Here is a 23,684-nt window from a genome sequence, read left to right as displayed (position 1 = left end):
CTGAGTTTGAAGGTAGGCCTTGAAATACATCCACAGGCACACCTCCAATTTCCTCAGATGATGTCAATTAGCCTATCAGAAGCTTCTAAAGTGATGACATCAATTTCTATAATTTTCCAAGCTGTTTAAAGGCACAGTCAACTTAGTGTATGTAATCTTCTGACCCACTGGAACTGTGATACAGTGAATTATAAGTGACATAATCTGTCTGTAAACAATTGTTGGAAAAATTACTTGTGTCATTCACAAAGTAGATGTCCTAACCGACTTGCCAAAACTATAGTTTGTTAACAAGAAATGTGTGGAGTGGTTGAAAATCAAGTTTTTATTACTCCAACCTAAGTGTATGTAAACTTCCGACTTCAACTGTATATGTGCGTGCACACGTATATTGTTTGTGTGTGAACATGTGTGTCTGTGCACAGCAGTGTAGAGGGGAGGAAGGCAGGGAGGGAGTGCCAGGCCAGCCGTGGTGCGTTGTTCTCCCAGTGGATCTATAAAAGTGTCAGGGCGAAGAAATAGAGCAGCCTGGGCTGAGCAGAGTGGACCACTCCTGACAGGCAGACAGGCAGCTCACCACTACACTCCGTTAAGAAACTCCCTCCCACCTCGCTGTCCTCCTACCCCCTTTTTCTGATATATAAACAGCACCTTCGTTCAACTCCCAAAAAGTCAACATTGTTTTTTTTTGACACTTTTAAAAACTTGGTCATTCTGAAATGTTTGGTCTTTCTTTGAATTGGAATTGTTGATGGATGTTTCTATCATTGCAGACACTTTCTCTCTAGAGCCCTGTAGGATTTATTTTCCACTCAATAGTAAAACTTTATTTCATAGGTGAGACCAGAACTGGAGAATTCCTAACTTAACGTTCAGTAGTAGATGGAAGGGAAACTAAATGGATTGTTTTGAATTAATTACAGTTTCACCATGTTTGCCTGTCCTTGGGCAGCCAGAGCTGTAATAAAGTGCTTGTGATGAATGGGTTGTGATGGGTACGTTTAAGTCCAGGACCTGGGGTATAATACATACTATACATTCATCGTTTCCTATACAGTTCAAAAATAATACTTTTCATGGCGCCACAATTCCACATGATGAATTACTTAATTTCATAGTTAAATGAGTTCATATTATGTTTCCAAAAGAGCTCAGTAACTTATATTACCGAAAATATACATCACATTACAATATTCACTGCATCTGTAGCCAAAATAGTTTAGTGTACCCATATCTCCAAACACATCCATTACATTATGATACTTATCGCATTAGTAGCTGTGTTTCACTGAGCTCCACCAGTTACAAGTCACCTGTGTTGCCACGTCACTCTCATCCAAAACCAACAAGCCCCTTTGTTCTAATCCACCTGGGCTGACCTTGGCCCAAGACTGTGGACAGGGCACTCTGTGTCACTGACTTGATCTGGCACACGCACACACACCCATCTCCATAATGTTCACACACACCTTAGGAGTGCTACTCTCCGTCTTAGCGAGGCCTATAGCGAATGGCGTTAGCAGACAGCAGCAGATGCGTTGAAATGCGGGCCCTTCTCCCATCCATCACACGCTGTCATTACCCCTGCATAGCTAGGCTGCTAGCTAAATGATTCTATTAGCGCTGGCCGCTCAAAGCCCCCACTGTTCCCCCTGTCTCCACAATGTGTCCCTGCTATCCAACCCATGCGTTGATAATTTGCTTGGAGAAATTGGCCCTGGACAAGCCTCCAATTATGGCATAGCACCCTGTCCTGTTCCCAGATAACTGCTTTCATAACTGCTGCTTTGAAACCACGAATGTATCCTTCTTTCTCGCCCTCTTTCATTCTTCTCAGTCTTCTCCTCCTCTGGGAAGTGTAAATACTGCAGTGACAGGCAGTCAGCTTCGTATCACGCTCAAGATTAGGTGAACCGTTTACAGAGAAATCAGCTGATCTCATATTAAACCTTTTTATGGTGAWTAAATGCCATTTGTAGGGATGTCAGTGCAGTGAATGTTGTCCCTGGGGCTTCCTGTCTCATAGCGGTTCCATGTGACTCACAGCCCAACATACACTGTGTACAAAACATTAAGAAAACCTTCCTAATATTGAGTTGCACCACCCTCTCCCCTTTTACCCTCAGAACAGCCTCAATTTGTCAGGGCGTGGACTCTACAAGATGTCGAAAGCGTTCCACAGGGATGCTGGCCCAAGTTGACTCCAATGCCTCCAACAGTTGTGTCAAGTTGACTGGATGTCCGTTTGGTGGAGGACCATTCTTGATACACACGGGAAACTGTTGAGCGTAAAAAACCCAGCAACACTGCAGTTCTTGACACAAACCGGTGCGCCTGGCACCTACTACCATACCCCGCTCAAAAGCACTTACATCTCTTGTTTTGACCATTCAACCTCTAAATGGCACACATACATGTCCCAATTGTCTCAAGGCTTAAAAATCCTTCTTTAACCTGTGTACTCCCCTTCATCTACACTGATTGAAGTGGATTTAAGTGACATCAATACAGGATCACAGCTTCACCTGAATTCAGCTGGTCAGTCGATGTCATGAAAAGGTGGTGATAATCTTTTGTGCACTCAGTGTATATTGAGACTTTTTCTACTATGTTGTGGTACAATGAGGTAAAGTATGAGCAACATAGGATATTTGCCTTCTCATCTTAACAGCTATGTTTTGTGTGAGATTTGTAGTGCCTTCAGAAAGTATTCACACCCCTTGACGTTTTCCACATTTTGTTGTGTTACAGCCGGAATATATCAAATTTAGATTTTTTTGTCATTGGCCAATACACAATACCCCATGATAAGTGTTTTTTGACATTTTTACAAATGAAGTTAAAATGAAAATCTGAAATGTCTTGAGTTAATAAGTATTCAATCCCTTTGTTATAGGAAGCCTAAATAAGTTCAGGAGTAAAAAAGGTGCTTAACAAGTCACTTAATAAGTTGGATGGACTCACTCTTTGTGCAATAATAGTGTTTGACATACTTTTTTTATGACTATCACATCTCTGTACCCAACAATTATCTGTAAGGTCCCTCTGTCAAGCAGTGGATTTCAAACACAGATTCAACCACAAAGACCAGGGAGGTTTTTCAATGTCTCACAAAGAAGGGCACCTATTGGAAGATGGGTAAAATATATCTCTTTGAGCATGGTAAAGTTATGAATTACATTTTATTGTATCAGTACACCCAGTCACTATAAAGACACAGGCATCCTTCCAAACTAAGTTGCCGGAGAGGAAGGAAACTGCTCAGAGATTTCATCATGAGGCCAATGATGACTTTAAAACAGTTATAGAGTTTAATGGCTGTGATAGGAGAAAACTGAGGATGGATCAACAACATTGTAGGAACTCCACAATACTAACCTATTTGACAGAGTGAAAAGAAGGAAGCCTGTACAGCATTAAAAATATTCCAAAACATGGATCATGTTTGCATGGGTTGAATACTGCAAAAAGTGTGGCAAAGCAATTCAGTTTTCGTACTGAATACAAAGTGCAAATCCAATTCAACACATTACTGAGTACCACTCTCCATATTCAAGCATAGTGGTGGCTGCATCATGTTATGGTTATGCTCGTAATCGTTAAGGACAGGCAAAATCCTAGAGGAAAACTTGGTTCAGACGGCTTTCCACCAGACACTAGGAGACGAATTCACCTTTCAGCAGGACAAAAACCATAAACACAATGCCAAGTTGCTTACCAAGAAGACAGTACATGTTCCTGAGTAGCTGCGTTAGTGTCAGGTTATGAAGAGTGATAGGTGTGGAGTCAGGCGCAGAGGGCAGAGGATTCGGAAAAACCCATTTATTCCGGAAACAATCACAGCGAAAGAGGGCGACGCCGAACACAGGCGTAAAACACTCCAAATAGTACAACACCGGTACACACGCTGAACATCGGAAAAATAAATGAAAGGACACTCCTGTACCAAAAACAGCAAACAAGCCCGCACAAACACAGGCGGGCCAACTGAACTTAAATACCCAACCCAAAACACCAAACAAGGAACAGGTGAAACCAATTAGACCAAACTAAACGAAAAGGGATCGGTGGCAGCTAGTAGACTGGTGACGACGAGCGCCACCCGAACGGGAAGGGGAGCCACCGTCGGTGATAGTCGTGACATACAGTTTTGACTTAAATGTACTTGAAAATCTATAGCAGTCATCAACAACCAACTTGACAGAGTTTGAAGAATTTTGAAAAGATTAATGGGCAAATGTTGCACAATCCATGTGTGGAAAGCTCTTAGAGACTTGTCCAGAAAGACTGTAATCACTGCCAAAGGCGCTTCTACAAAGTATTGGCTCGGGGGTGTGAATACTTATGTAAATGAGATATCTGTATTTCATTTTAGAATGATGTAGATTGGTTTTATGCCTTAGATGAAAATGCATGCTAGCTATGAAAATTATGTGTTGAAGTCATCATTATCACCACAGATATTGCACTGGGAGAAAGTCCTTGGACATGGGACAATACTCTTTCTGTAGTACAAACTGTATAGGTGCAACCTTGCACAGCAAAAATGTAATTAGAGCATAGAGATACATACAGAATTTTATCACAGTCACTGGATAATGAGATTGTGTTATTGTTTAGATTAGGAATTTGTTTTTATCAACGCTGCTCTATGAATCGGACACTGTGTTCTTGTGTTTTGGCAGCAGTTTTGTTTTCAACGTGTTCCAACACTGTTTGTTCTTTTGCCCAAATTAGATAACATGTCTCTGTCAGAGCCCAATCTCTGCATCGGGAGTTCTGCATTGTCACTGGTGTGGAAAGTTTATAAAAATCAGTTGGGGAAAAAAGTTAGTTCAGTTAGTCCCTGAGGTCACAGGTCAAGATGCAGGCCCATAATGCAGTGTGACACGCTCCCCTCTCAGATCTCACTTCACACAGAAACTGAAGCAAGGTCAACTTCCCCAACACAGCTCTGCTGCCTTATAGAACCCACACTTACCATCTTTCATTTGTTCTGAGGCTGTGAACCCCCTATGTACAATCACCTGATCTCCCGGAAACAGCATATTACACATTGCTCATAACCTGACCAGGTTAGACCTGAGATATGAGCCTTGATTGGCCAGTGAGCCCAGGGATGGAGGTCTGGGTTTGTCCAATGAGTCATCCTCAGAAAGGTAATGTGAAATAGATGACGGAAGACTCGTCATTGTGGATAAATGAAGGTTTACTATGCTATGCATAATGCTGGGCTGCATTTAATTTCAAAAGGTGTTTTTTTGTTTATTTATTGGTTGGTGCTATCAAATCTCCCCTTTGGGGGATTAATAAAGTGCCATATTATCTGCCCCTCAGTCTTAATTTACTTTCTTGGTGGATCTGAGATGATTGGATTGGTATTTAGTGGTGTCAGAAGGGAAGGATCTTTTTGGAATGAGATGCAACCCTGGAGAGTTATTTTAATAAAAAATGTATTAGGATCCCCATTAGCTGACACCGTAATGTCAGCTTATCTTCCTGGGGTCCAACACAGAACTAAAAAGACATTACAATTTACATTAAGGCATTACAAACATTTAACAAGTAACGTTAGACATTACAGACAATTAAAATACCTGACAGGTGATACATTCAAAGGCCCAGTGTTATGGCTCTCGTCGAAAGGAGTGGACCAAAGCGCAGCGTGGAAAGTGTTCATGATTTTTATTTTCAAAAAACACTCAAACAAAATAACCAAAGTGAAAATTAAAGCGCACAGTTCTGTCAGGTACAGACACGAAACAGAAAACAAGATCCCACAACCTAATGGTGGGAAAAAGGGCTGCCTAAGTATGATCCCCAATCAGAGACAACGATAGACAGCTGCCTCTGATTGGGAACCACACTCYGCCAAAAACAAAGAAACAGAAAACATAGAATGCCCACCCAAATCACACCCTGACCTAACCAAATAGAGAAATAAAAAGGCTCTCTAAGGTCAGGGCGTGACACCCAGTGCAGTCAAAAACTTGATGTTCCTGTGTTTTATATATATTTCGACACTGTACGTTTGGAATAATACTTTTTTGATTTCACCCTGTTTTGTTGGATGGAGTTTTGGCCTTCCATGGTGACATCATCATGCAGGAAATTAATTGATAGACCAATAAGAAAGTGAGTTCTAAACCTCTCTGTCAATAACAGCAAGTGTTCAGTTTTCCCCTCCCCACGCAGACCACTCCCCAGTAAGGGTGCGTGGGTAAAATCACTGAAGAAGCATCTGTGTGAAGTCCACAAAGCAAATATTCCATGTAACAAACAGATATATCACCTGCAGCATGATCAAGCAAGTTAAAACATCATCAAATCACCAAGGTTATATATGCTTTGTTTAATACACTGAAAACAAATTTAAAGATACCAAAAACAACTTAGTCCAATCTATGTTGCTAATATCATGTGGCTGTCCATGGTAGTGTGTGTGTGTGTGTGTGTGTGTGTGTGTGTGTGTGTGTGTGTGTGTGTGTTTGTGTGTGTGTGTGTGTGTGTGTGTGTGGTGTAAATATGCTGTCAAGCGCAAGTAAAGACAAAACGTTGTCTCAAAGTCAACAGTGAAGAGGCGACTCCGGGATGCTGGCCTTCTAAGCAGAGTTGCAAAGAAAAAGCCATATCTCAGACTGGCCAATAAAAAATTAAGATGGGCAAAAGAACACAGACACTGGACAGAGGAACTCTGCCTAGAAGGCCAGCACCCCGGTGTCCCTTCTTAACTGTTGACGTTGAGACTGGTGTTTTGCGGGTACTATTTAATGAAGCTGCCAGTTGAGGACTTGTGGAGCTTCTGTTTCTCAAACTAGACACTCTAATGTACTTGTCCTCTTGCTCAGTTGTGCACCGGGGCCTCCCACTCTTCTTTCTATTCTAGTTAGAGACAGTTTGCGCTGTTCTGTGAAGGGCGTAGAACACAGCATTGAACGAGATCTTCAGTTTCTTGACAATTTCTCACACGGAATAGCCTTCATTTCTCAGAACAAGAATAGACTGACGAGTTTCAGAAGAAAGTGCTTTGTTTCTGGCCATTTTGAGCCTGTAATCGAACCCACAAATACTGATGCTCCAGATACTCAACTAGTTCAAAGAAGGCCAGTAAACTTCCGACTTCAACTGTTCATCCACTGTTATGCCATGCAGCCCTGCAGTTTTCCCAGACTTAAAGGCTTTAATTGCATCAAGAAGTTCCTCCTCTGTAATTTGGGCTTCACATGAGTCTTTCTGTACAGCTGTTAATTTGACATTATTAATAGAAAAAATATCCATACAATTAGCTTTGGTTAGTGTAGATGGAGGACACTGAAACGAAATATATACTTAAAGTACTTTACTTCCAATTCGAAAATATTGTTTGGTGAATCATGGGTTACTCTGTCATTTGTAAGAAGTTTCAGTAAATTATTTTTGTTAGCATTTCTATGTTGAAGTAAAAAAAATAATTTGGTGCATTTTTCCCCTTATGTGACCGACTGGCTCAAATCGGTCTTATGTAGCAAAATTTGAAATTCTGTTTTTTACATGGGATAAAAGTAGAGCTACAAAATGGTATATCATACACTACAGTTGAGGAACAATGGGAAAGTAATTTTGCTTTGAAAGTTGATCAACTGGTAAACTCACTTTTGAGAAAATGGCCTTTGAATGTTTTGGTGCTACTATTGGAGTGACCTTCTTTTTCTACACCCATTCAGCATCCTTCACACCCTCTTAAACTTTTGTCCCACCCATCTCTTTAATGTTTGTTCCGAATGTACTGACAGCAGTCAAGCACCCAAGCTAACTTGCTTGCTACTTCCAGACATCTAAGTGAGAGAGAACAGCTCACTGAACATTACCCCCCCTACAGAGCTGGTTAGGCTGTTATGTTATCCAGAGTGTTGGTGACTGCAACTGTGCTGTCAGATTATCCGTTCGTAAATTCTGAGCGTTTTACGTTCAGAGCGCACAATGGATGCTCTGGCCGTTGAATAGGGTTGATCCGAACATTCTGACCTGACAACGGCAGTCAAGCACCCAAGCTAACATTGGCTAGCTTGCTAGCTACTTCCAGACACATAATGAGAGAACACCCCACTCTGACCATTTTACTTGCCCTAGCAGTGCTGGTTGTGCTGTTTTCATGTTTTCCAGAGTGTTGGTTACTGTAACTGTGCTGTTGGCAACAATTTAACTATGTTTTTTTGCTGACGTTTACTGACACCGTCCATATTCAATGGGTGTTGAGCGTTCGTAAGTTCATCAGTTATTCTGCGCTCCCTGACACACTCGCATGAGAGTGCTGAAATCGGAGTAGATGACCAAACTGAATTTACGAACACACCTGAAATGGTTACTTGCATAGTGGAGTCTTTTGTAAGACATGTAGCTAGATAGATATCTAGGTAAACAATGAAGCATAATCCCAACTCCTGACATTACTACCTTGCATGAATATGCAGGTAGCTAACCAACCAGGTTCAATGTCAGCTAGCTAACATTAGGCTATAGCTAGCTAAGCAAATGGCTCTGAGATACGAATAATAATGTCATACATGTAACATTAGCTAGCGAACCAGCCAGCTAATGTTAGCTAATGTTAGCTTGCAGGTAGCTAACCAACCAGGTTCAATGTTAGCTAGCTAACATTAGGCTATAGTTAGCTAAGCAAATGTCTCTTTCTGTCAAAATTAGAAACATGTAATATCTGAAAATGTAGCTAGCTAGACTATCTTACCTGTATACATAATTCATGGTTGGACACATCTCCTGTCGGATGCCATGGTTGCCCTTAGTTTGAAGATGTAATCCGGAGGCAGGTGTTTTCTCCATCTCCTTAGCTATCATACTCGAATTCCACTTATTTAAAAACTCAGTCCTCCAGAAAGTGGAGAGCAACACTTATGCAGTTTTAATACACAATACATTTTCAAAAAGCTGCGTTAGACAGGATTACCTAGACATACTGACCAACTCAAATAGACAGAAGTGTGCTATATGGCAGACCAATCCAAACTCATCTCTCGGCATGTCCAGCCCAGACATTATCTCAGCCAATCATGGCTAGCGGGGAGGTTGCTGTTTTTTTCTTTTGCTAATCCAACTAGGCTCGTAATTTAACCATTTTATTCGTATTTACAGATGGCATACACGTTTGTTATTAAGGCTCATGAAAGTTCACGTGTTCGAGAAGGCATTTCTGCCAAAAAATGCATTTTGATAAAAAGTTTACGCTCAAACGGCTCTCCTGTGAAGTATTGACACGCGACATACGCCTAGTTTCCTGAAACGGGTCACATATTCCATCCATTTTGCGTTGTTTTTTTAATAATATATTACACTTGATCTTTCATGAATAAGTTCCTCCTTTTCTTTTTCTTTTTCCTCTAACTTATTCTGAGCCTCTATGGTACGTTTTTTTTTATTGCTATCTGTCTGTACTGTTTGTCCTTCCATTTGCTTTGTTAAAATGGACTCTCTTTTTTTCGTGATATCCAATTGCTTAGCCCAAAAGATCACACTGTGCCACCCACAGAACAGAAGCAGATCAACCGCCAAAAGCATTTCCATCGCCCTCACCTCAATTTGCATTATAGTATATAGCTATAAAAAAATATTTGCCATTACAAAAATTACATTTTTGGCAAGCATTTATTATTTTAGCAAAAAATGTTTTATATTCATCCTATGTTATTCCTAATGTCTTTACTCCCAAGCAACAGTTAGTTAGTGAAACAGAGACAAACCCATTCACACCATCTCTCTATTTTCTCTCTGTCTGTCTATCTCTGTCTCTTGCAAACCTCTGTAATTATAAATGTTAATTGTATGCTGGAGAGGAGAGGGACTGGAACACGTTGTAAAATAGGTTTCTGCCAGGACATGCAGCTCATCTGATGCTGTACATTCCCCACCTGCTCTACTATACCCTTATAACCACTAGCTGGCTGGCTGGCTGGCTGGCTGGCTCTGTCTTTCTGGCTGCCTGTTCATCTGACTGGCTGGTTGGCTGGCTGGTTGTCTGTCTCCCTGGCTGTCTCTTTCTTTCTTGCTGCCTGTTCATCTGACTGACTGGCTGGCTGGTTGTCTGTCTCCCTGGCTGTCTCTGTCTTTCTGGCTGCCTGTTCATCTGACTGACTGACTGACTGGCTGGTTGTCTGTATCCATGGCTGTCTCTGTCTTTCTGGCTGCCTGTTCATCTGACTGACTGGCTGGCTGGCTGGTTGTCTGTCTCCCTGGCTGTCTCTGTCTTTCTGGCTGCCTGTTCATCTGACTGGCTGGCTGCCTGGTTGTTTGTCTCTCTTTCTGGCATCCTCACTGTCTTTCTGTCTCTGTCTATTTCTCACATTGTCAGAACAAATGTTAATAAGATCTCAATTTCTCCACTTTGGCTTAGTTCACTCTGAAGTTCAGTGAGAAAGTCACATTGAAAAAAGGAGAAAGAAGGTAGAAAGAGAGTGTGAAGTGAGGTAGAGGGAGAGGGAGAAAGAGAAAGAGAAAGAAAGATTTAGTTGTGTATTAGTCAGCCTGTTCATAGTGATTTCCTCCCCGTGTTCAGTTCCAGTGAAGTGAAGTCTTGGTGTTTGGCCTGGGCTCCACCATATCCCTTACCTGTAATGGTATCCTCTCTTCTCTTTCCTCATTAGGGGATTGGAAAAGTCAGGTCAACTCATTGCAACTTCAGCTCTTTTGCCTTTTGGCATACTTTCCATAGAATAGCAGTTCTCTTCCTTTCCCATTGGTCACAAAAGTTCACCCTTGTTGAATTGTTTCCTATTTTAAGCTTTTGTTTACCAGTATACTCTCTATGTATGCTGTAGTTTCTACCAATTCATATTTGGAGTTATGCACGATACATTACAAGTCCTCCCCCTCCTCAACCCCACCCTACCCCAAACAACGGAGAGAGGGTTCCATGCCACTCTAGTGGAGCCCTTCCTAGTGCCTCAAATATGCCTCCCTCCTGTCTTTCCGTGACTCTCCTCTCGTCTCCCTCTCAGCCTAGCCTATAGAGACAGCCCTTCTGTCTATCACTGGCACCTTGTTTGGACGAGTGACCCTGCTGCTAGCCTAATTACTCTGTGGTGTGTGTGTGTGTGTGTGTGTGTGTGTGTGTGTGTGTGTGTGTGTGTGTGTGTGTGTGTGTGTGTGTGTGGTGTGTGGTGTGTGTGTGTTGTGTGTGTGTGTGTGTGGTGTGTGTGTGTGTGTGTGTGTGTGTGTGTGTGTGTGTGTGTTGATGTGGATCACTTCTATGGCTCTGAGGGAAGTGGGGCTCCTGACGGGGCTAGCATGGCCCTACCTTCATGGCCAGGGAGGAGATAAGTGCTGCTTGTCGGGAGCATTTTCAGATTTTTTTCTACTTCTCACTCCTTTAATATCTCTCTCTCTTCTCTCTCTTCTCTCTCTCTCTCTCTCTCTCTCTCTCTCTCTCTCTCCTCTCTCTCTCTCTCTCTCTCTCTCTCTCTCTCTATTCTCTCTCTCTCTATTCTCTCTCTCTCTCCTCTCCCTCTCTCTCTCTTCTCTCTCCTCTCTCCTTCTCGCGCTCTCTCTCTCTCTCTCTCTCTCTCTCTCGTCAGGGTGACTGCTCATACAAAGAAAGGCCACACCAATTTCCCTCTCTCTTAGGCCCTAAGGAAACATAAAGAGAGAAAGTGGTGTGTGACACACACACTCACACACACACTGAAAATACAGTAACATTTTATTTAACCATGTCATATAACATTGTCACAACACTGTCATGACACATACTGTATATTTAGATGTGTTGTGACATATATAGCAATATTTTWTGGCCGGTTATGACACCTATGTAAACGTGTCAAAGCGCACAAATCCTACCACACAAGGTAAACCATTCCATTCTACTTGTAAATAGTATGTTATATAACATTTCCAAAAATGTGCCATTTTATTACCATTGCAATTATTCACACATTGATGTCAAACATGTGCTTAGCCCATGCTCTGTCGCTGATGACTGGGATTAATGCAGGAGCAGGACAAAAAAACTCCTGTGATTGATTCCAAAATATGTAAATGTCTGGAATCTAAGTTTGTTTGTTCACCACATTATTATTGTAGTCCTCCATGGTTTTGCTTTAATATAGCTACATGTATATTTAACGCTACCACTAGGGGGAGACATTCAAACTGTTAGCTGCAGACGCACACTTCATACGTTGGAAGAAGAGAAGGAGGAAGGGAAGCATAAATGTCAGTTGTCAGGGTTTTCTTATTCATCCTGTTTTCAAGTTTGTAATATTTACAAGCATGATTTCGTTTTTGAAATCTAGAGATAACATSTTTATCTAAACCGTGATGAGTTTTCCCGTAATCTTTATTTATAATTTAACTGTTTTGACCGAGTGAAAAAAAAGTGTGATTTTTCCCTTCATATAAGTGTAGCCAAACATGGCTAGCTAAGTTTGTATGTAAATCAATGAGACAAGATGGCGTCTCAGAATAAATCTATTTTCGTTATAAATGTTTTGGCTCGTAAATGTTTTTTTTTAAATGTTTCAAACGATGGCTCGTATTAAGTATATTTACATGAGTACATATGACCCACGCTAATGATAAGTATTTTATAAAGTTACTTACATTTTTTTTGTATCTAACGGTCGCATGCTAACTGTTAACGTTAGCTAACTCAGCGCTAGGCGCTAGCTAGCCTGCCATAGTTAGCTAGTTGTTGTTATGGGTATTTGTTACATTTAATACACAGGCCTCTTCTACTATTTTGTTGTACAATTATCACTATATATACAGATAATTGTATATACAAAATATACAATTATCACTATACACACTCTCAAATGTACTGTTGTTGCCTCAACAAAGCATGGGTGTATTTAGTTGTTTTGTACACCACCATCTTTAGTGATAGGGTAGCTAACATTAGCTTGCTAGCTACATGAACAGTTAAGAGCTGTTAAAATGGGATTGTACTGTATTTGAACATGCCTGAAAGTGTTTGCTATTCTCATAATATATTTGGTGAAGTTTTCTGATTTCTTTAACGGTGTCACTGCATTGTAGCATACTGTTTTCTGATTTCTGTTCTTTACCAGGGAAGGTAATGCATCTGCTGCATCCAGTGGTGGAGGTGAAGACCTCGAGTGAGGCTGCAGAAACAAACTTGAATAAATAATGCAATTTAGAGTTAATTCCCTTTTTTGTTGTTGTTTTAATGAATTCTTTGCAGTGAGTTTTTTCCCCCATCGTAATGGAAAATACACTTTATGACACTGTCATGAAGCGTCATGACCGTCCTGTGTCACTTTACTTGGACTAAGAAAATACACTTTATGTCACTGTCAAGAAGGATCATGGCCATCATAATCATGTAAGCCAGGTAGGCCTATCATGTACATGCCCTCCTGTCATTTAATATTTCACAACATTTTATATAACATAACCTGTTTACAACACACACACACACACACACACACACACACACACACACACAACACACACACACACACACACACACACACACCACACACACACACCACACACACCACACACACACACACACACACACACTCTCTCTTCTAGTGGCAGGTGTCTCCCTCTACTGATCTGGACAGAGGGAGGGCAGCACATAGCGGTCGAGTGAAGGGAACTTTTTGATACACCAAACTTTCTCCGCTGTGCCTACAGTATCTCCCTCTCTTTCTTTCTTTCTCTCTCTCTTTATAACTCTTTCTATTCACACACACACACACACACACACACCACACACACACACACACACACACACACACACACACACCACACACACACACACAACACACACCACACACACACACACACACACCACACACACACACACACACAACACACACACACACACACACAACACACACACACACCACCCTGTAAGAGAAGCACAACCAGCCTTCCCACAGCTGAAGGGGAACAAAGGGCGATCAGAAGAGAAAAGAGTAATTAAACACAAGGCTTTAATGTCAGCCAGGCCCCCATACCCCCCCCCCCCCACCCACCCATTTTACCACAAAAACAAGAATGGAAGAATAACTTCTTTCAAAGAAAAGATGGTTTATAATCTGCCTAGCTTCTGAAAGGAAGCCCTCAGCTCTGGAGGCGCGGTCAAGCCCCTCTCTCTGCCTTCTGGGCTTATTCTATCTCTCTCTCTTGCTCCCCTCCCCTCTCCTCTCTCCCTCTCTCTCTCCTCTTCTCTCTCTCTCTCTCTCTTTCTCTCTCTGTTTTTCCCTCCGCGTTGGCTGGGCCCATAGAGAGAGCTAAGTCAGGCTGAACGAATGTGGGCAAGCCTGTGACTGCACCTCCAGCAGCCCCTGGCTCCCCAAAAAGAAGGTGTACTCTAATTGTTCTCTTCTAACACACCACAACACAAACACACACAACACCACACACACACACACACACACACACACACACACACACACACACACACACACACACACACAGTCCCCCTCTTCACATCCTCATGTTCTCTCGTCTTATCATTCCAATGAAAGAAGCAACCAATTTAATCTCAGTACAGCCTGCAGTAACAAAGACACTCTACCGATCAGGGGTCTGTTCTGGAGGGTTAATCCCAGAAATTGTTTTAAAAAACAAGGGTTCAGTGTGTTTTTTTCCCCGAGGCAGCAATAAATAGATTATTTCTCTAACATGCACTAATCCTGCTAAACAGCACCAAATCCTATTAGACCATGAATTATAGCTCCTGCTTCGGCACCTCTCTCTCTAGCTTGTCCTCCACTGGAGAAACCCAATACCCCTCCCCTTCCTCGCCAACTTCTCAATCACACCCACACATACACACACACACGCGCACATACACACTACTCACCACATCACCAAAACCTGCACCCCGCTCCTCAATACTGTAGCCCAAGGCCCAAGCTGACAGGGGAGGGGAGGCGTGTGACTGCTCCGGAGTGGAGGTCTATGTTCGTTTACTGTATATGTGTAGGTATGGAGACTTGTGCTTCTGTGTGTATGATTGTGTAATGTATGTGTGTGGATGGTGGTTCTTCTCCCCTCCTTATATGGCACAGTCAGTCAGTCAGTCAGTCAGTCAGTCAGTCAGTCAGTCAGTCAGTCAGTCAGTCAGTCAGTGAGCCAGCCTTTGAAGTGTTGGGACACTTATTTAAAGGGCAGTTTATGCCCCAAACCAACCAGAGACATTTCCCCTTCCCCTCCTGCTCTATGGAAGGGGTAGCTCCTGGTCTGCTCTGGCCGGCTCCTTTGTTGAATAAACTCCTTAGCTTAGGTAACCTCCAACATCACCACTCCCTAATTAAGGAGATTTTGTGAAGCTGAGGTCAGAGCTTCTTTCTTTCACTCGCACATATATCAAATCAAATCACCCTTAAGCGAGTTCTTGGACTGTTCTTTGACTTTCCATCATTAAATAAATAAGATAAAACTGTATTTCAAAAATGGTTTAGCCTATTCACCTGTGGATTGGTTGCTCTTTACTGTATCTAGCCAGCCAAAGTATGCAAAGTGAAAAATCCGGTTCTGTACAAACATAATCATTTCAATGACATCATGTATCTGTCTGTGTGCTGTTTTGCATAACTAAAGCTGTAGTACAAGTGATTTACATGTAGTAGTAGTATTGTTTAACAGTAGCAGATCCACTATTGACATGTCTTGACATTCATGGAGAAGTAGCCTACTCTGTCACTTAGCCTTTAGGAAATAATGAGTTCAAGGAAAATTCCACCCAAAACCGATCTTTTGATATTTGTTTCATTAGTCCATCGTTGAAATAGTCCCGGAATGTTTTTGCTTGTCAGCACTCAAGTTTGCATGATACAGCGTATGTAACTTTCAAAATACAGGAATCATCCGTGTGTGATGCTGCTTTGGGTGGACTTTCCCTTTAACCCTCACACGGACATGAGCCGAAGGGCCTTAACGGTTTCTGTCAGCTGAACTCTGAGAGCAGGACTCAGGACCTACTGATGTCTGGAGGTCTGTAGAGGTGTACAGCCTGCACCTGAGAACTAGACATTACTCACTAAACCCTGTCCAACAATAATTGTATTTCTCTGTGTGTGTGGGTGTGTGCGTGCGTGCGCATGTCCTTAACTTGAGGTTTTCTTCCTGGTATTGTCCAAGTGCAGGGTTCAGGGTTGTCAAAGTTCAACTGTTCAACTCTGTTTGGTTCGAGCGTTCTCCCCTATCAGCAACGACCTTTTCCCCGTCTCCTCTGTAATAACACGTTGTGAAAGTGGGTTCATTAAATGTGGGTGGGGTTTTGGTCAGAATGATACATTCAGTCATTCTAGAGAGGCAATTTTCTTTGTTTGGTTCTCCCTCAACCATTTAGAAATCAAACCACAAATTGCAGTACCTTTAGAATTACACCAGGGTGGTGGAATGATGTGTGTGTGTACACACGTGATACTAGCATGTGGTTGTGTGTGTATATTTATGTGTGTGTGGGATAGAGAGAGTGAGAAACGGAGTCCTCTACCACCCCATGCTAGTGTCAACCAGCCCTTTCCTCCGGTGAATCTGGGAGACAGAAATGTATGACAGATGTGGCAGGCTGTGCAGCAGGCTTCGTGCCCCACTGTTCCTCATTTCTGCTGTGGTGACATGGCACGGCACGTAAATCACGGCCTCTCCTCTCTTTGTTGTCAGCTATTAAATACACAGGCTTTCATGTGTTCACGTGCTCATTACCAGCCGGGCCGCGCTGCGCTGAGTGCAGCCTGCTATTGTTTCAAACATCTCAAACACTGTGTGATCAAGGCCTGTTGATCGGGCCTGCTTGTCTCTGACTGGGGCTGCAGACACAAAGACAACTGGAGCAGACACCCCCAGAGAGAGAGAGAGAGCGGTCAGTAACTAACCAACAACACACATCACCAGTAACTATACACAGCAGGACAGAGAGAGACTAGAGACAGACTCCTGCATGCAAACAACCTCTCTGTCTCTCTGATGATTCAACAACACACCGACTGAATTTGACATGAAAGACAGTTACTGGCTCCCGGCTAATTAAACCCCTCTCATATTTCACGTGTGAAGTGTAGAGATAATCAAGGGCCTCTTCTGATTTGATACAGAAATGTTGTGGGTGTCTGTTTTCTCTTGCATTGATCAAAGACCCCTCCTGAAGCTGATCATCGACCACAGGCCTGTGCCTTTGCTGTGCTCTGACCATCGACCTGTAACTCTAGACTCTAAAGCCTCTTTCCCCTGATCGACTCCGTCCCCAGACGTTATTACACTGTGTGCTCCTAGGAAACAGACAGGATATTAGACTGGCTCCAGCCAAGGAACAGCAGAGAGGAGGACTGTTACTAAGGACTACTATGAAGTTTCTAAAGTAACCACCTGGAAAAATCAACCCAGAAAGCTTTATTAAGAGAGAAACTTCCAAGTGCCAATGGATGGCATGTGGCTATAATCTGTCCAGGATTTCAAAGGACCACACCAACTCATTTCTCCTCAACACTGTACCCAATTGAATTTACCACAGTAGCCCTGGTGAAGAATGGTGAGTCTGTGGAAGACTGTGGCAGTCTTAAGCCTGGGTATTCACTGGAATAAACAAGCGCCCCCCTTGGCCCTGAAATCATACGGCACAGGACAATCAAAACAATATTGAAGTCTGTGTGTGGGAGATTAAATGCTTGCTGACTCCAGAGGAGCCCTGGGATGCATTGTGTTGTGTGGCAAACGCTCTGGTCTGGTGAGAAGAGGGAGAAATAAAAGAAAGGAGGAAAGAGGAGAGGAGAAGAAGAATGAGACCAGCAGCAAGTGTTGTGAGTCATCAACCAGACAGAGAGAGAAGTCGGAAAGCTGACATTCCAAAGGTTGCTGGGCGCCAAATGTGGTTGAGCGCCGCATCTGGGGCAGGCCGACTTTAAGTTGTGTAAAATATGTTATTCTTTTATCACGGTCACTTGCCAAACATGCATGTGCATTTGGGAAGCGAGGGGGGAAACAGTCCCGTGATCGAAACTGCACGTGTTTTCTGTTTCCTACATGTGTTTTCTTTCCCAATTATGTTCAATCTACAACTCAGCGCAAAAACACATCCTCCTCGCACTTGGGAAGACGGAGGAGGGGGTGCAAAAATGAAGAAAGAAAAAAAACGCCTCTGCTTTTTGTTTGGTATTGTGTGCATTTCCTCGTATAGGCCCAGATCTGAGGGCAGAAAAAGCAGTCCCAGCAGTCTGCTTTGATCCATATGTTTTATGGCCCCTGTCAGTGTATTGTCTGTTAAGTCCTTTTGTTGCCCCTACCCTCTAATGAAGTCTTCAGACCGGGCTTGTTGACTCCACAAAGGCGGGAGGGTGTGCTTTCTTCACAGAGAACCAGCTAGCCAGCTGTAGGGCTGGGACGCAGCAGTCACAACAAGTCTTGTACCCCCATACATCCCCCCAACAAAGGGCTGCTGCCTTCAGAATGGAGCCATTCATTTGCTTTGGAGCACTTCAGCAGAGAAGACCTTATCTCTCACCACAGTCACGCTCAGAGCCTGGCAAAGTGTGTCACACACACACACACACACACACACACACACACCACACACACACACACCACACACACACACACACACACACACACACACACACACACACACACACACACACACACACACTTTCTCTCTAGTTATGGGAGGATGTTTTTTTGGGGGATTTGGGGCCACATTTTTTTAATCTCCAGACTTTGTAGACTATGTTGTGCCGTTATCTCTGAAGGGGATGGCAACTCTGTCTTCTGTCTCTCGTTTGTTCCTGTGCCCGTTTCTCATCTCTGTGCTATTTTACAAGGTGTCCCCGCTCTGAATTCCTTCAGAATGTTATTGTTAAAGAATCCGGTGGCGTCGCTCAGCGTTAATCCGGCGTCTCTCGAGACGCACTCCAAACGCCGTCCCGGGAGGCTTATCCAGCCCCCTTGATGTCAGCGATAAGGCCGAAGGGTAAGGGTCACATGTTTTAAAACACACGTGAAGCAAAAGCAGATATTTCAGCTCCGCTTTTAAGACAGACCCCAAAAAATATCCATATTGAGTTGATTGCATTCTCTTTGATCTGTCAGCAGAGCTAGTGTCAGAGAGAAGCAACAGACAGAGACACATGGGTTCTCACTGAGTGCCCATTACTAGTCACGCTGCAGTCCTAGCACACAGTACCTCCAGTACAGAGACAGCATAGTACAACAATATAATAACAGTCCAGAAATATGAAACCACCGCATGAATGTTAAACTGTAAAATGAGAGGGCACACATTCTGTACATGGACCAAAAAGAATCCAAACGGTTTTGGAATAGACTCTGAGGGCCTATTTCCAGATCTAGCTAGCAGGTCACCACTTCCTCTACTGCTCTGTGGTCATCCTCTAGCCATGACACCATGACCCATGGAAGTTGTCAGCAGTCGAACCGCACATCAACACCCTTTCAAGTTTTGCCCTCACACACACACATCTAAGTATCGTACTCATGCGTACACCCAAATATGGCCGTGTCATCTCCAACAGTCACATTTGGCTCACAACAACATATTTTTTTTTTTACCAGATCTGTGTGCATCTTGTTGTGCATTTCAGCTTAGACACAGTGAAGCCAAGCGAACATCAACACATCATGCAAAGCACTTGCGTGATGGAAGAAGTGGGTCTGTACTCTTGCGGCTATAGCTAGGCTACTATGTGTGCTGTTATGGTGTTTAGTTTAGTGCCGGTGGTTTTCCCATTTGTTGACACAAATGAGGCGTGTTGAGCCTGTGTGTGTGTGTGTGTGTGTGTGTGTGTGTGTGTGTGCTGTGTGTGTGTGTTTGCGTGTGTGTGTGTGTTGTGTGTGTGTGTGTGTGTTGTGTGTGTGACTCAGATTACACAAGCTGTGTTTTGCTCTCACAGAGGTAATTCACAGTTTTTATTAATATGTGGTGAAATTCACAGAGAACATTTATACAAGTCATCAGAGTTCAACAGTGAGTGTATGAAAACCTGTTATTCAAGATGTTTTCCGGTGAGAGGTGGTGTGAGTGCTGTGTGTGTGTGTGTTGTGTTTTGTGTGGGTGTGTGTGTGTGTGTGTGTGTGTGTGTGTGTGTGTGTGTGTGTGTGTGTGTGTGTGTGTGTGTGTGTGTGTGTGTGTGTGTGTGTGTGGTGTGTGTGTGTGTGTGTGTGTGTGTGTGTGTGTGTGTGTGTGTGGGTAGAGGGGGACTCTCCTAGCCCTCAGGGCCACATGTGTTTTGCCATTGCATGGTAGGAATGTAGTAGGTCTACAAGCCAATTAGAATGGCTGGAAGCATGCAAGTACAAATGTTCTGTTTTCAGAGCAGAAAACAAGTCGGGTTGCATTGATAAGGAATACAACTGAGACGGGGAAACATCTGCAGGCTTAACCCCTTGTGTGCTGGAACAAATCAAATCAACATGTATTTGTCATGTGCGCAGGATACAGCGTCATGAACAATGAAATCTTTTCTTGCCAGTTCTCGTCTCGACAGTGAAACCAAATGAAATGTGTTTGTCTCCCTCAGGTTGTCTCACGCCCACAAAGCAGCAGTCAAAGTACTCCGGAGAATGAAGTACTTTGTGGCCAGACAGAAATTTCAGGTAAAAGACAGGGTGGAGGAAGAGAGGGGAGGAGGAGGGAGGATAGAGAGAATAGTGCTGTGGTTTCTTAGGAAGGTGAGGGTAAGCACAAGGGCATGTTGTGCAGCTGCAGGACTGCCGTGTGTGCGTGTGCCCACTTGCATTTGCATATACGCAGTGTGTGGGTGCGTGAACAATGTATGTGTGTGTAAGACGGCGTCTGTGCCTGCAACTTGCACCTGCACGTCTGTGTCTGGCCTGTCGTCAGTTCAGCCTCAGTATCATGGGAACCCTGTTAACCTCTGCTTGTGTGGTTAGAGTCTCTCACTGCACAGCTGTAGGAGACTAGGCACCTACCACAGAATAGCCTCACTTGGCCTTTAGTCGTTCACAACTCTCTAATCTGAACGTGGTTGTAGTCTTCAACAGTCACCAACAAACACAGGCCACTGTTTCCGCTTCACATTCAACCATCTTCTCATTACTTCATTATTTCTAGATGGTGAACAGATCCAACCATACTGGCTCGTCATGTTTAATTGGGTGATGCAACCTCAGTCACAAGATTCTCCTCACACAAAACAACTCCCCCAACACAAGTGAAAGCCTGCTGAACAAGCCCTCTTCCCTTGGCTTCCTCATCGTCAATACACACTGCAACAACAAAGCACTGTGTTTTTTATTTTATTTATTTTTTTGTTTCACCTTTATTTAACCAGGTAGGCAAGTTAAGAACAAATTCTCATTTACAACTGCGACCTGGCCAAGATAAAGCAAAGCAGTGCGACACAAACAACAACACAGAGTTACACATGGAATAAATAAACGTACAGTCAATAACACAATAGAAAAAGTCTATATACAGTGTGTGCAGATGAGGTAAGATTAGGGAGGTAAGGCAATAAATAGGCCGTAGTGGCGAAGTAATTACAATTTAGAAATTAAACACTGGAGTGATAGATGTGCAGAAAATAAAATGTGCAAGTAGAGATACTGGGGTGCAAAGGAGCAAAAAAATAAATAACAGTATGGGGATGAGGTAGTTGGATGGGCCATCCACAGATGGGCTATGTACAGGTGCAGTGATCTGTGAGCTGCTCTGACAGCTCGTGCCCAAAGCCAGCGAGGGAGATATGAGTCTCCAGCCTCAGCGATCCTTGCAATCCGTTCCAGTCATTGGCAGCAGAAAACTGTAAGGAAAGGCGGCAAAAGGGGGAATTGGCATTGGGGATGACCAGTGAAATATACCTGCTGGAGCGCGTGCTACGGGTGGGTGCTGCTATGGTGACCAGTGAGCTGAGATAAGGCGGGGCTTTACCTAGCAAAGACTTATAGATGACCTGGAGCCAGTGGGTTTGGCGACGAATATGAAGCGAGGGCCAGCCAACGAGAGCATACAGGTCGCAATGGTGGGTAGTATATGGGGCTTTGGTGACAAAACGGATGGCACTGTGATAGACTGCATCCAATTTGCTGAGTAGAGTGTTGGAGGCTATTTTGTAAATTACATCGCCGAAGTCAAGGATCGGTATGATAGTCAGTTTTATGAGGGTATGTTTGGCAGCATGAGTGAAGGGGGCTTTGTTTGCGAAATAGGAAGCCGATTCTAGATTGGAGATGCTTATGAGTCTGGAAGGAGAGTTTACAGTCTAACCAGACACCTAGGTATTTGTAGTTGTCCACATATTCTAAGTCAGAACCGTCCAGAGTAGTGATGCTGGACGTGCGGGCAGGTGTGGGCAGCGATCGGTTGAAGAGCATGCATTTAGCCTTACTTGCGTTTAAGAGCAGTTGGAGGCCGCGGAAGMAGAGTTGTATGGCATTGAAGCTCGTCTGGAGGTCAATTAACACAGTGTCCAAAGAAGGGCCAGAAGTATACAGAATGGTGTTGTCTGCGTAGAGGTGGATCAGAGAATCACCAGCAGCAAGAGTGACGACTGTTGACTCGAGGGAGTCCCCTAGGGATGACCGTGGGTGACAATGTGCTGTGTGTGTTGTGTGTGTTACTACAATACAATATTCATACTCCACAGCAAGCGAGGAAACCGTATGACGTGAGGGACGTGATGGAGCAGTACAACCAGGGACACCTCACCATGATGGTCCGCATTAAGGAGCTACAGAGGAGGTGGGCCATTAAATCTCTCTCTTTTTACTTTGCGTTCTCTCGCTCTCTCTCTTTCTCCCTGTCTCTCTCTCTGTCTGTCTCTCGTCCTCTCTGTCTATATCTGTCTCTCAGCTTTCTTTCACTCTCTCTCTCTCTCTTTCTCTTTCTCTCTAATTCTGTCACAGACATGAAACACTAACAAATGCTACAGAGCTTCGTCCAAAGTTTCAATTTTCCCATAACGTGTCTCTTATGTTCTCCTTCTTTTCCCAGACTAGACCACACATTGGGGAAACCAGGAATGTTTTTGCCAGGTAAAACCCACCAGAGGAAACTCACCAGGACAGAGTTGATCTGATAAACTCTTGTCACTCCTCACTGTGCCCCCTCATCTCACAAACAAAGACAGCGAGGAACAACGATAAGGCTGGACTAGACTAAATCTTCTGCGAAGAGATCCCCAGTGTGTATAGTGTGTATACGTAGTGTGTGAGTGTGTATATGTTTGACTATGTGTGTTTGGTACACACGCTAGTATTTGTATGCACAACGCTGCCATCCCGTCTCCCCATCCTTCGCCGCCTTCTCTCTTATTCTCCTCCTCTGCGTGCCCCCTCCTCCCTCTTTCTCCTCTCTCCTCATCTCCTTCTTTCTCCCCCTCCTCCTTTTCCATACCACCCTCCTATCCTTCCTTCTCCTTCTCTCTTCTTCTTCTCCTCCTCCTCCTCCTGCTCTGTGTACCACCCTCCTCAACCTCCTCCTCTCCACCTCTCTCCTCCACATCTCCTCCTCTTCCTCCTCCTCCTCCATTTCTTGGCTGCCCCATGGAGCTAACAAGGGAAATAAGATGGTTAAACACTTGCTTGATTGGACCTGGTATTGGATTAGGAGTCTGGGGCTTTACTCCAGACATCCATTACAACCAGGCCAGCCATACAGGATAACACTACAGCTGCCTGCCTGCCTGTCAAATACAACCCACTACCCCCAGTCTGCCTGGCTGAGCCTGCTCTGGCCCTGC

The 23,684-nt window shown here is 43.6% G+C and overlaps 1 protein-coding gene across 1 annotated transcript in view; it reads left to right on the top strand.

Moving 5' to 3' along the window:
- LOC111960961 (potassium voltage-gated channel subfamily KQT member 1-like) overlaps positions 1 to 23,684 on the top strand; it is a 249,406-nt gene that overhangs the window by 131,327 nt on the left and 94,395 nt on the right. The window contains exons 15-17 of the mRNA XM_070443012.1: positions 20,502 to 20,577; positions 22,590 to 22,684; positions 22,937 to 22,977. Coding sequence (XP_070299113.1) covers positions 20,502 to 20,577; positions 22,590 to 22,684; positions 22,937 to 22,977 — 212 coding nt within the window. The remainder of the gene's footprint in view (positions 1 to 20,501; positions 20,578 to 22,589; positions 22,685 to 22,936; positions 22,978 to 23,684) is intronic.

This window comes from Salvelinus sp. IW2-2015, linkage group LG4q.1:29 (genome assembly GCF_002910315.2).
Source record: "Salvelinus sp. IW2-2015 linkage group LG4q.1:29, ASM291031v2, whole genome shotgun sequence".
In the NCBI taxonomy this organism is placed as follows: Eukaryota; Metazoa; Chordata; class Actinopteri; order Salmoniformes; family Salmonidae; genus Salvelinus; species Salvelinus sp. IW2-2015.
This window is presented reverse-complemented; position numbering and strand designations above follow the sequence as displayed.